The 12,129-nt window shown below is 46.6% G+C and overlaps 1 protein-coding gene across 1 annotated transcript in view; it reads left to right on the top strand.

Moving 5' to 3' along the window:
• Positions 1-316: 316 nt before the first annotated feature.
• LOC134957595 (cytochrome P450 4B1-like) overlaps positions 317-12,129 on the top strand; it is a 64,023-nt gene continuing 52,210 nt past the window's right edge. Inside the window, exons 1-2 of the mRNA XM_063939608.1 lie at positions 317-616; positions 706-850. Coding sequence (XP_063795678.1) covers positions 419-616; positions 706-850 — 343 coding nt within the window. The 5' untranslated portion in view covers positions 317-418. The remainder of the gene's footprint in view (positions 617-705; positions 851-12,129) is intronic.

Raw genomic sequence — 12,129 nt, 5'->3', positions numbered from 1 at the left:
GTCTGAATTACCCCCTTGGTGCGCCCCTGGGTCTGAGTGTACCCTGAGGACCCTTAGTCCTGAGGCACCCTTAATACTACTCTGGGTATACCTAATGTATATTGTCTATTAAGTGTTTTTATGTGTATAATAATTAATAAACACACTACCAAACTTCTGCAATGAATAAGAAAATAGAAGCCCAGCGATAAGACTGGGTAAAAATCAGTTTAACAAACTTAAAGTCTAATTTTTCTTATGATAAACTGTCCCCTTTTCCCTCCCATACCCCTTCGCTCCCTCCCACAGTTCCTCCTCCATAAGTACACATAGCACTGGCAGGTCCCGTCCCTCTTTCCTTCCCAGTGCTCTCCTACCAGTCCTCTTGCACCAGTCCTATCTGTTAGTCCGGTCACATCCAGTGGATATTATCATCACTATGGATTTGTCAGTCCTGCTGCCTGTCCCCGTCTTCCCTCTCAGTGTCAGTAAGCTCTGTCGCTGGGCTGTCTGCCTCGGTCTCTTTTATTTGCTGTTTAAAGCCTTTAAGTTGTATTTGAATTGGAGAAAGCTGGTGACTGCATTCCAACATTTCCCAGGTCCTGATTGTCACTGGCTATATGGCAATGCCCGTGAGGTAAGGGTCACTTCAGTCTATTACATTACTATCCTATAGTATTACATCATTTACCTCACACTAACCCTATATTTTTCCTTTGGTTGTAGTTTCTGAAGACTACAGGGAACTTGGAACTCACCATACGATGGGCTCAGACGTATACTTATGGATTTCCCTTGTGGCTGGGAAAGCTATTTGCAGCACTTATAATCACACATCCTGATTATGCAAAGGCTATTCTCTCCAGGCAGGGTAAGAGATTCTAAGGAACTGTATAGACTATGAGCAGACTTATGTTTACTTATTTAGAGTTTGAATTGTTTCGATGTTTCAGTTACGCTCAAAATGAGGCTTAAATGAGTTGAATGCAAGTCACTGTGGCACAGAGCTGGCCCCACAAATACGTGGGGTACGCGGCTGAGTAATGCGCCACACTGAGGAGGGTGCCGGGTAGCAGGAGTCAGACATTGCGACTGTTCCTGATTGGAACCAGCGCCTTCACTGACACAAAAGAGCAAACCCTGTCAGCGGCTGCGCTGGGAGCATATGTGTATCTGGCGCTGTAGGCATATGTGTATCTGGCGCTGGGGGCATATGTGTATCTGGTGCTGGGGGCATATGTGTATCTGGTGCTGGGGGCATATGTGTATCTGGCACTGGGGGCATATGTGTATCTGGTGCTGGGGGCATATGTGTACCTGGTGCTGGGGGTATATGTGTATCGGGCGCTGGGGACGTATGCATATCTGGAACTGGGGGCATATGTGTATCTGGCACTGGGGGCATATGTGTATCTGGTGCTGGGGGCATATGTGTATCTGGCGCTGGGGGCATATGTGTATCTGGTGCTGGGGGCATATGTGTATCTGGTGCTGGGGGCATATGTGTATCTGGCACTGGGGGCATATGTGTATCTGGTGCTGGGGGCATATGTGTACCTGGTGCTGGGGGTATATGTGTATCTGGCGCTGGGGACGTATGCATATCTGGAACTGGGGGCATATGTGTATCTGGCACTGGGGGCATATGTGTATCTGGTGCTGGGGGCATATGTGCATCTGGTGCTGGGGGCATATGTGTATCTGGCACTGGGGGCATATGTGTATCTGGTGCTGGAGGCATATGTGTACCTGGTGCTGGGGGTATATGTGTATCGGGCGCTGGGGACGTATGCATATCTGGAACTGGGGGCATATGTGTATCTGGCACTGGGGGCATATGTGTATCTGGCGCTGGGGGCATATGTGTATCTGGTGCTGGGGGCATATGTGTATCTGGTGCTGGGGGCATATGTGTATCTGGTGCTGGGGGCATATGTGTATCTGGCACTGGGGGCATATGTGTATCTGGTGCTGGGGGCATATGTGTACCTGGTGCTGGTGGTATATGTGTATCGGGCGCTGGGGACGTATGCATATCTGGAACTGGGGGCATATGTGTATCTGGCACTGGGGGCATATGTGTATCTGGTGCTGGGGGCATATGTGTATCTGGCACTGGGGGCATATGTGTATCTGGTGCTGGGGGCATATGTGTATCTGGCACTGGGGGCATATGTGTATCTGGTGCTGGGGGCATATGTGTATCTGGCACTGGGGGCATATGTGTATCTGGTGCTGGGGGCATATGTGTACCTGGTGCTGGGGGTATATGTGTATCGGGCGCTGGGGACGTATGCATATCTGGAACTGGGGGCATATGTGTATCTGGCACTGGGGGCATATGTGTATCTGGTGCTGGGGGCATATGTGTACCTGGCGCTGGGGGTGTATGTGTATCGGGCGCTGGGGACGTATGCATATCTGGAACTGGGGGCATATGTGTATCTGACACTGGGGGAGTATGTGTATCTGGCACTGGGGGCATATGCGTATCTGGCACTGCTGGGGGCATATGCGTATCTGGCACTGCTGGGGGAGTATGCGTATCTGGAACTGCAGATCGTCTGGCCACCCCCATGTATATCTGGCACTGCAGATTGGGGTAAATTTGTCTGCCAGCCCCCTCCCTTTCTTGTGAGACCACACCCCTTTTTGTGGCATGCGCCCTTTAAGAAGTTTATCCCCTCAAAGGGTGCCAAAAAAATGTATTTGCTTACTATAGAAAATGGGCTCGGGCCGGCCCTGCTTTGGCAAACGTATCTTGCATATTTTTCCACTTGCCCTCCCTGGATCTGAGCATACAAGTATCTTCACTTTCGGCATTAGTGGCATGCTGATAGAATGGGGGTCTTTGCAGCATTGTGCGTACTTGTTAAAATGAATCTTTTGCACAAAGTATACAGCTTCTGCTACTACGCAGGAATGAAAGGTATGAAGCAAATGTATGGCTACGAATGGTGCGGCAGCATAGATATGTGCCACTCGGCATGTGGGTGAATATACACATGCATTTACATGCATTAAATGCTGGAGCAATTACGTCCGATTTGCGTTAAAAATCTGCATCAGCCCAATATGCCTATACGCTCATTGGGCCCGATTCATGTTTGTATGGAGTTGTACAGCTGCAAGGAAGCTGCTGTGCAATTCTGTCTAATTAAAAGTCTAGTGCAGCAGGAGGCGTCTGTAGGAGGTAGGCGCCTCCTGTTAGTGGGGTTCCGAGTGCAGCGTCTGATGCCGCAGCCTCGGATCACCATCGTGTCCATTGGTCACAATTCGCGATGGTTGCAGGCACGAACATCCTGCATAAACTGAAGTTTACTCAGGCTAGCTGTAGAATCCGAACACCTAGGTCCAGGGTCTGCGTCCGATGCGACAGGCGTGGTATATTAGGTCAACATTGACATTGAAAATCTAGACAATTATAATATGGACATGTACATTATGTACATTGGCGTTTCTATAATGGGTGCAATGGGTGCTGTGCACACGGGCCCCTGGGTCTAGGGGCGGCCCACACCGCACCCATTTTAATACTTACCTTTCCGGAGTCCAGAGCCGGGAGCTGTGATTGTGCCAGAAATCGCAGCCAAAATGGCCGTTGCGCATGCGCGGTAGCCAAATTGGTCTCCAGATCATGGTGGTCGCCATGTTTCAGGAGATCTGCGCATACAGCGCTGTGCAGAGCAGGGGGCCTACCCGGAGGTGCACACGGGCTCCTTCCTCTGTAAAAATGCCCCTGATTATGTAGATAACCAAAATGTCAACATGGACTACATGTCGACAATCAATATGTAGATACTAGATAGTCAAAATGTATACAATCAAAATATAGACATAGAATGTAGGCATTTATGTACAGTATGTCAACATGAGTTTACTGGGACCTTCTATACTCAGAGGTTAAAGTGGGGGGGGGAACGAGGTGGAACTGAGTTCCACCACTTGTAATGGTAGGGGGAACTAGTTCCACCACCTCCATTGCCCTGCACAGTAATGCCAACAGAATAACCTGCCCCATCACCTACGTCAATTGATTATGTAGGCGGCGCTAGTGTTAGTGATGAGTGGCAGCCACCACCTTCTTCCTCAGGTCCTGGTGGTACCATGGTCTTCCTCCATTTACAGCCCACTCCTCCACGCTGTGTCTGTTACACAGCATTCATCCCCTCCTGAGGTCCCAGTGGCTTACTTTTACGGTACGGCGTATGTGATTTCATGCTGTCACCATTGCTGAAGTGAGGAGAAGCCATGAAGAGGAGCAGGCTCTATGCATCCCGAAGACAAGATGAGATGGGGCTGGAGGGACAAGAGAGGTGGTGAGCTGCTGGAGGGACAGAGGCAAAGATGTGTATAAAAGGCACTATTGTGGGCATTATGTGTAAAGGACTCTACAACTGTGGGCATTATGTGTAAGGGCCACTACTGAGTGATGTAAACATAATAAGGGGCATTACTATGTGGCGTACTATGAATCAGGGGCACTGCGTGCTGTGTAATGTCAATAAGAATGTGCTACTGTGTGGTGTAATTTGAATTGTGAGACCACGCTGCTTCTTTGTAAAGTGTGGGAAGTTGGGCACTGATTTGTAGTTTGCAAGGGGGGGGGGGGGGCAAACACACTAGCCCTGGCTCTGCTTAATGTGAGGGATGGGGGGGGGTTTATAGTTAGCGGGGTAAATGAGTTCCACCACCTCTCCAGGACCACTTTAAGCACTGTCTATACTCATTTGATTTTTACTTAAAAAATGTCTATCAATGGCATTATTTGTGTTTACACATTACATACTTGTCTTCTCTCCCACAAGATGCGGGAGACTCCTGATTATTGGGGCAGTCACCCGCACCCACAGAAGAGTGGCTGAGCCTCCCGAATCCTACACGCTTCCTAGTGAAGCGGACAAGATGAGCAGATTATGCAGGGAATTGCGGCACCATATTGGGGGGGTGGGGGTGGGGGGGGGGGAGACTAAATGTCGGGAAATTGTGTCCGATGGACCTGCAAATAAGTGTACTTTGGGGGTGGGACCTAGTGACTAAAAGCCCCACACTGATGAGGCAATTAGTGTCTCCTCTCCAGGCTTCTCCCGGAGAGGAGGCTTCAAAAGTAGGCACCTAGGCACATTCAGAATAATTCGTCTACATGACTACATACATACCATAGCAATAGTATGAGGACTAAAAGTCTATTTATTTAAAAAAAATGTCTGTTTGTAGCCTTGAACTGTATACTGTACATGGCTTTCCTTTACCACTATTATCTATATCGCTTCTAGATTGTAAACTGTTTGATCAGGACTTTATTCCTATTGCTCAGTGTTAAGGATCATACAATTGTTCTAATGTCCTCTATGTATTATTTACTATGGTGGTCATTCCGAGTTGTTCGCTCGCTAGCAGTTTTTAGCAGCCGTGCAAATGCTATGCCGATGCCCACTGGGAGTGTATTTTAGCTTAGCAGAAGTGCGAACGAAAGGATCGCAGAGCGGTGGCAAAGTTTTTTTGTGCAGTTTTAGAGTAGCTCAAAACCTACTCAGCGCTTGCAATGACTGCAGACTGTTCAGTTCTTGTTTTAACGTCACAAACACGCCCTGCGTTCGGCCAGCCACGTCTGCATTTTTCCTGGCACGCCTGCGTTTTTCCAAACACTCCCTGAAAACGGTCAGTTGACACCCAGAAACGCCCACTTCATGTCAATCACTCTGCGGTCAGCAGTGCGACCGAAAAGCGTCGCTAGACCTTGTGTGAAACTACATCGGTCGTTGTAATAGTACGACGCGCGTGCTCATTGCGCCGCATACGCATGCGCAGAAGTGCCATTTTTTTTGCCTCAACGCTGCACAGCGAACGAATGCAGCTAGCGATCAACTCGGAATGACCACCTATGTACCGAGCTGTAGGAGATGCTGGCGCATCATGCATAATAATAAAGTAGTTGTATTTAGATTGCTGAAGTAATACATATGTGTCTATAGAATTTACTAACAAGTGTGATAAGGTCTAAAAAATTCTTATCGCCTCTATTTACCATTAAAATATTGCAGAAGCCCATGAGGGACACTCAGCTGCACAGAGATACTGGCCGGTAGTAAAAAAAATATTATTTCTATATATTTCAAATAGGAAAAAAAAATCTTTACTTAAATAATAAATCAATATATGTTTATACTGTATATGGCATTAGCGATAGGAGGACTATGGTACTCCACTCACCAGTCCCTGTTACATTGGCTTCCCATGCCATAGAGACACAGCAAGAGCTGTCACCAGTAATAGGTATTACCGGCCATGGGGCATTAGTAGATAGCAAGAAGCCCTGTCTTTGCTTTTGCTGGAGAAATGAGCTTTTTCCCGTTAGTAAATAAACATGGGGTGGCACTGGCTTTACGGGTGAGGATGCGCCTAGGCAAAACAATAACGGATGTCCCCCTACCTGCCTAATTTCATTATTTTTATTGATTTATTATATTTGATGACAGCCAACTGAATAGAATAATTAAAAAGCCACTAACTATGACATTTTTTTACATTTTTAATTATGTATACATATTTACTACTGTAAGTGGGACAGCTTACAGGGGCAGAATGTGCGTGGCCTACCCATTTACACTGCATTCAGTATGGCATATGGTACAGTACAGTGGATATATTTTGCAGGTACTGGTACTTTTTGAGCTGACAGTACCAACACAAGACTAATGGGAGATCCGCCACTGAAATAGACCCAGTATTGGGTTGAGATGTCCAAATTTTTAAACCCCTTTTAAAAAGAATTTTATATCAATTCCTCATTCATATGATCCTTATGATTTGCAAACTCTTCAGTCAAATATTGACAGATCTTTCATTATCTTAAAATGTAAGTTATTATAACGTCACCTTAGGAGCTTTATGGACATATAAAAGTATTTGACTGCAGGTTCCCAGCCCATAAACTTGTACTTTCTAGTAGAGAGTTACAGTATATTTTTGGCAAACGTCCCATGGCACAATATTATACCTGCAGTAAATTCAGTGATGGTGGCCATTTCTGCTCCCATAATTCAGTGGTTTATGCATGCCTCCCAGCTGTTCCTATATGGGAAGAACAGAACCTATTTGAATCTCATGGTTCAGGGCGTTTGTCCCAATTCCTGGACAGTCAGGAGTTATGTCCCGCTGATGGGTGCCCCTTCAATGATTCACGCTCCTGCTGCTTGGGTTTATGGGAGGGGAAGTGCGCTGGGGCACTGGGCACATCCCTGCGTGTCAGAGCCATGCCTATTTCGTGTCACCATGCACCCTTATTGTGTGCCCATTATTATAAAACGATGACTCTGTCCAGATGTTTGGTTAAAATTTTAACAGTGAACTTTTTTGATCTTCATTGTTATGTTAAAGAGAATGAGGAGGAGAGCTATAAAGCCAGTATGAAAGTATTTGTGACATTCTCTCTTAGGGATGCGGTCAGGATCCCAGCGCTCGGGAGTTTGACGGTCAAAATCAGGGCTGCCATCAGAAATTGTGGGGCCCGGTACTGACTAAATACGCAGCTCTCTCCAGTTCCCAGAGTCAAAATAGACTGTGGTGACCACCCCCCTCCTCCCCCTGATGGCGCATGCGCAGTAGCACAGCTGGGGGGCAAAGGAACAAAACATGCCAGTAATCCCCCGTGTCTCTCCTACTCCAGCCAGCACCCCTTCTGTCTCTCCAGCCAGCCCCAACTTTTTTATCTCCAGCAAGCCCCGCTTCTATCCCCCCCTTCTGTTTCTCCAGCCAGCTCCCCTTTCTGTCTTATCAGCTCACCCCCCTTTTGTCTCACCTGCCAGCCTCCTCTTCTGTCTCTCCAGCCCTACTTTGCCTTTTCCTCATCAACCCCAGGCAGGCCTTGCATGACACACCGCATACCTTCTTCTAGCTACTCCATCCTCCTGGCTGCACCGCGGCTCCTCTCTGTTTCTGCAGCATGCCACAGAGCCGGCCTTAGGCATAGGCAAACTAGGCAATTGCCTAGGGCATCTGGTATGTCTAGGGGCACAAACAGCTTCTGCTGATTAAAATGATATGCGGCATGCCTATATTCTGTGTGCAGCATTTCGTATGCAGATACAGCCACAGTCGCACATAATATATAGGCATGCTGCATATCATTTTAATCAGCAGAAGCTGCTTGTGCATCCTAGCCACATAGCAATGCAAATAAGATGCATTTTCATAAAAAAATAGGCACCCAACGTTAGCAGAGCTGCCAGTAGACTCATGCCAGGAACTATATGTGTCATTATTTGTATAAGGGCATTAATAATGTGTAACATATGTGTAAGGGGCACTATAAGTGTCATTATGAGTATAAGGGCACTAATAATGTGCGGCATATGTGTAAGGGACATTATGTGTGTCATTATGTATATAAGGGCATTAACAATGTATGGCATATGTGTAAGGGGCATTACTGTGTGGTATTATGTGTATAAATGCATTACCAGTGTGTGACATTGTGTGTATAAGGTGCTATACTATGTGGCGTAACGTATAGATAGGGCACTACTGTGAATAAAGAGCAATATGGTGTGGTGTAATGTGAATAAGGAGCAATATGGTGTGATGTAATGAGAATCAAGAGCAATATGGTGTTTAATGTGATTAAGGAGCAATTCAGTATGATGTTATGTGAATGAGGGGCACTACTGTGAGAAGTAACGTATATAAGGTAAATTGGTACTACTGTGTGATGTAATGTGAATTAGGGACTCTATTGTATGATAACTTGTGAATAAAGTTGCACTACTGTGAGGCATAAGTTGAATTCGGGGTACCTTTGTGTGGCCATGCCCCTTGCCAGAAAAAAACACATACCTTTCTGGGCTGTGCGCCGAATGTGGACACTGTTCTTATTTAAATTACATGGAGTAGGAAAAAAAAAAATTACTGCTATCGGTTCGGAGTGGGAAGGGGGGGGTGTGTGATGGTGCTGGGAAAGGGGTGCAGCAGGGTCAGAGGCGGAACTAGCGGTGGTGCTAGGGGGCACCAGCCAAAATCTTGCCTAGGGCATCATATTGGTTAGGGCCGGCTCTGGCATGCCATCATGACATCACACACCCCCGGGACGCAATTACAGTAACGGCAGGAGTCAGCACCGTTGGCAGGTAGGACTTTAGCCAGTGGAAGTAGGAGCGGGCAGCAGGTGGGCCTCCCTTCTCTATCCGACTGTCCAGGCTCAGAACTACAATCCCGGCAGTCCCCTTGATGGCGGTCCTGGTCAAAGTCCCAACACCGGAATCCGGACGCTGAAAATGCTGATGTATCCCCAAGGTGAGTATGAGAGTTTTGGGCATACCTCCCAATATGACCCTTTCCAGGAGGGACAGAATGCTCTGCTCCTGGACTTCCCTCTTACTGTATGATTGCCATCACCTGGTATGATATGCCATCATATGAAACACCTTTCTTATCCATTACCTGTTCAACACAGGTGCTGGCAATCATAAATTAAGAAAAAAATCCAGAAGCAGAGCATTGTGTCCCTCCTGGAGAGGGTCATGTTGGGAGGTATGGTTTGGGTTAAGGTTAGCCACTAGGGGAAGGTTACAGTTAGGCAGCGGAAGGATGGGCCTGCGGGAGGGGTGAGTTAGGGGTGGGATTAAAATACTTTCCAGGAAACCGTTGGGATTCCAGTAACCTGGGATTTTATACCCAACCACTATTTACTAATTATCGGGTTTCAGGCCTGACAGAATTTCTTATCACCACTATTCCTGGCAATAACAAATGATCTTACTCCCAAGTGTACTAAAATTCACATACAGGAAAAGGGGCTCCAAAAGGATCCTGTCCCTGATATGTGAAGGGAAATAAGCAGTAGCACAAGAGCACAAGAGCAGTAATTTCCCTTCCGTATTAGGAGCTGGGGAGCATCTGTCCTCATCAGTTCATGGAAATTGGAGATTGTAGCAAATTGGCTGCTAGATTTAAAGCAGCAATTTATTTTAAGGCAAAGCCAACCTGTTCTTTTCCTGAAAAAAAGTATGACTGCTTTAAATCTAGAAGTCACATAGCCGAAGTCTTGCTGATGCTGCTCACAACTCGCAGGTGATTAAACTTGGGCATACGTGTGCAGCCAGTGTGGTTTGGATCTCACTCATTGGGGGTCATTCCGAGTTGTTCGCTCGTTGACGGTTTTCGCAACGGAGCGATTAAAGCAAAAATGCGCATGCGCATGGTACGCAGTGCGCATGCGCTAAGTATTTTAACACAAAACTTAGTAGATTTACTCACGTCCGAACGAAGAATTTTCATCGTTGAAGTGATCGGAGTGTGACTGACAGGAAGTGGGTGTTTCTGGGCGGAAACCAGTGGTGCAAGTATGCGGATACGCTCGGGTACGGAGTACCCTTAAGAATATGGCAGCGGGTACTCAATACCACCTGCCACACACTTTGCAACCGTGACCACCATTACCACAGTTATAATGCGCCACAGAGTAACAAGACCATGGTGCTTGGCAGCATGACAGCGCCTCCCAGTTTGTCAGGGTTACTGGAAGTGCAACGATGATGTCATGACGCCACATCACACTTCCTCCTCTGGCGGCTATGGCTGGCGTGAAGAGAGGAGCCTGATTGCACTTTCTCGCAGGGTTTCTTGCTGGGAGCATTCATTTCTAATATAATGTAGACACTACTATATATGTCTATTGTTATGGGGATATTACTACATATTTCTATTGTAATGTGGACACTACTATATATTTCTATTATACAGTACCAGGGGCACTACTACATTATATATTCCTTTTATAATGGAGACATTATTATATATTGTTATTACATTGGGGCATTACTATATATATTTCTTATACTGGGGGCAGCGTTACTATATATATTTCTATTATACTGGAGGCTTTACTATATATTTCTAGCCTTGCCTCCAGAGTGCAAACAAAAGGGGCTTTGTAGTGTCGCCATGCCACTAGTATCATGTAGCCACTCCCACTTGTGGCGTGTAGCCACACCCTTTCACAACAAATGACCACGCCCATTTTTCAGCACTCAGTACCACTAAGAAAATATTTTTACTTGCACCACTGGCGGAAACTGACCGTTTCCTGGGAGTGTGCGGAAAAACGCAGGCGTGCCAGGATAAAACGCGGTAGTGTCTGGAGAAACGGGGGAGTGGCTGGCCGAACGCAGGTCGTGTTTGTGACGTCAAACCAGGAACGAAATGGGCTGAGTTGATCGCAGTGTAGGAGTAAGTCTCGAGCTACTCAGAAACTGCTAAGAATTTTCTATTCACAACTCTGCTAATCTTTCGTTCGCAATTCTGCTAAGCTAAGATACACTCCCAGAGGGCGGCGGCCTAGCGTGTGCAATGCTGCTAAAATCTGCTAGCGGGCGAACAACTCGGAATGAGGACCATTGTCTCTGCTCTAGCTTGACCAGGGCTTCACTCGTAGTTGTCTCTATAGTTTAATGTTTCATTTCACCAATTCACAACTGGCACCATGAGAATTTATGGCTCTATGTCTTTCATAGGGCTCGGTGGTATCCATGGTAAAGGCAATACATTTTGTTTATTTATTATATTTTCATTTTGAAATGGACAGGTGCTGGTTGGGATAATTAGAGGACCCAAGCTCAGCTGTGTAGCATGGAGCCATAGCGCCCGGAGCAAGTGTGTGCTACGAAGTTCAAACCCTCTCCTCCCCCTCCATTTTAGAGTGGATGATAGTAGTGGTATTCGGTCTCTAGCTCGACAGTCATTAGGTCGACTACTATTGGTCGACATGGTCACTAGGTCGACATGGAAAGTGTCGACATGAGTTTTTTAAAAACATTTAACTTTTTCATACTTTACGATCCACGTGGACTACGATTGGGAATAGTAATCTGCCTGTAGCATGGCGAGTGAAGCCCTAATTGGGGTTCCCGGTAACTTTACGAAGAAAACGACACCAATTTTTTTTAACTCATGTCGACCTTTTTCCACGTCGACCTTGTTCATGTCGACCTAATGACCATGTCGACCTATTACAGGTGTCGACCTAGTCACTGTTGACCAATAGTGGTCGACCTGATAACTGTCCACCTAAGTGTGGTCGACCCTATGATCCACACTCATAGTAGTGACCCTGAGTGGTACCAGCTTTTTCTCAGACTTTGCCCGTGCCCAGTC

Source organism: Pseudophryne corroboree, chromosome 9 (genome assembly GCF_028390025.1).
Source record: "Pseudophryne corroboree isolate aPseCor3 chromosome 9, aPseCor3.hap2, whole genome shotgun sequence".
Classification (NCBI taxonomy): Eukaryota; Metazoa; Chordata; class Amphibia; order Anura; family Myobatrachidae; genus Pseudophryne; species Pseudophryne corroboree.
Note: the sequence above shows the minus strand (reverse complement) of the source record. Positions and strands in the feature narration are given on the sequence as shown.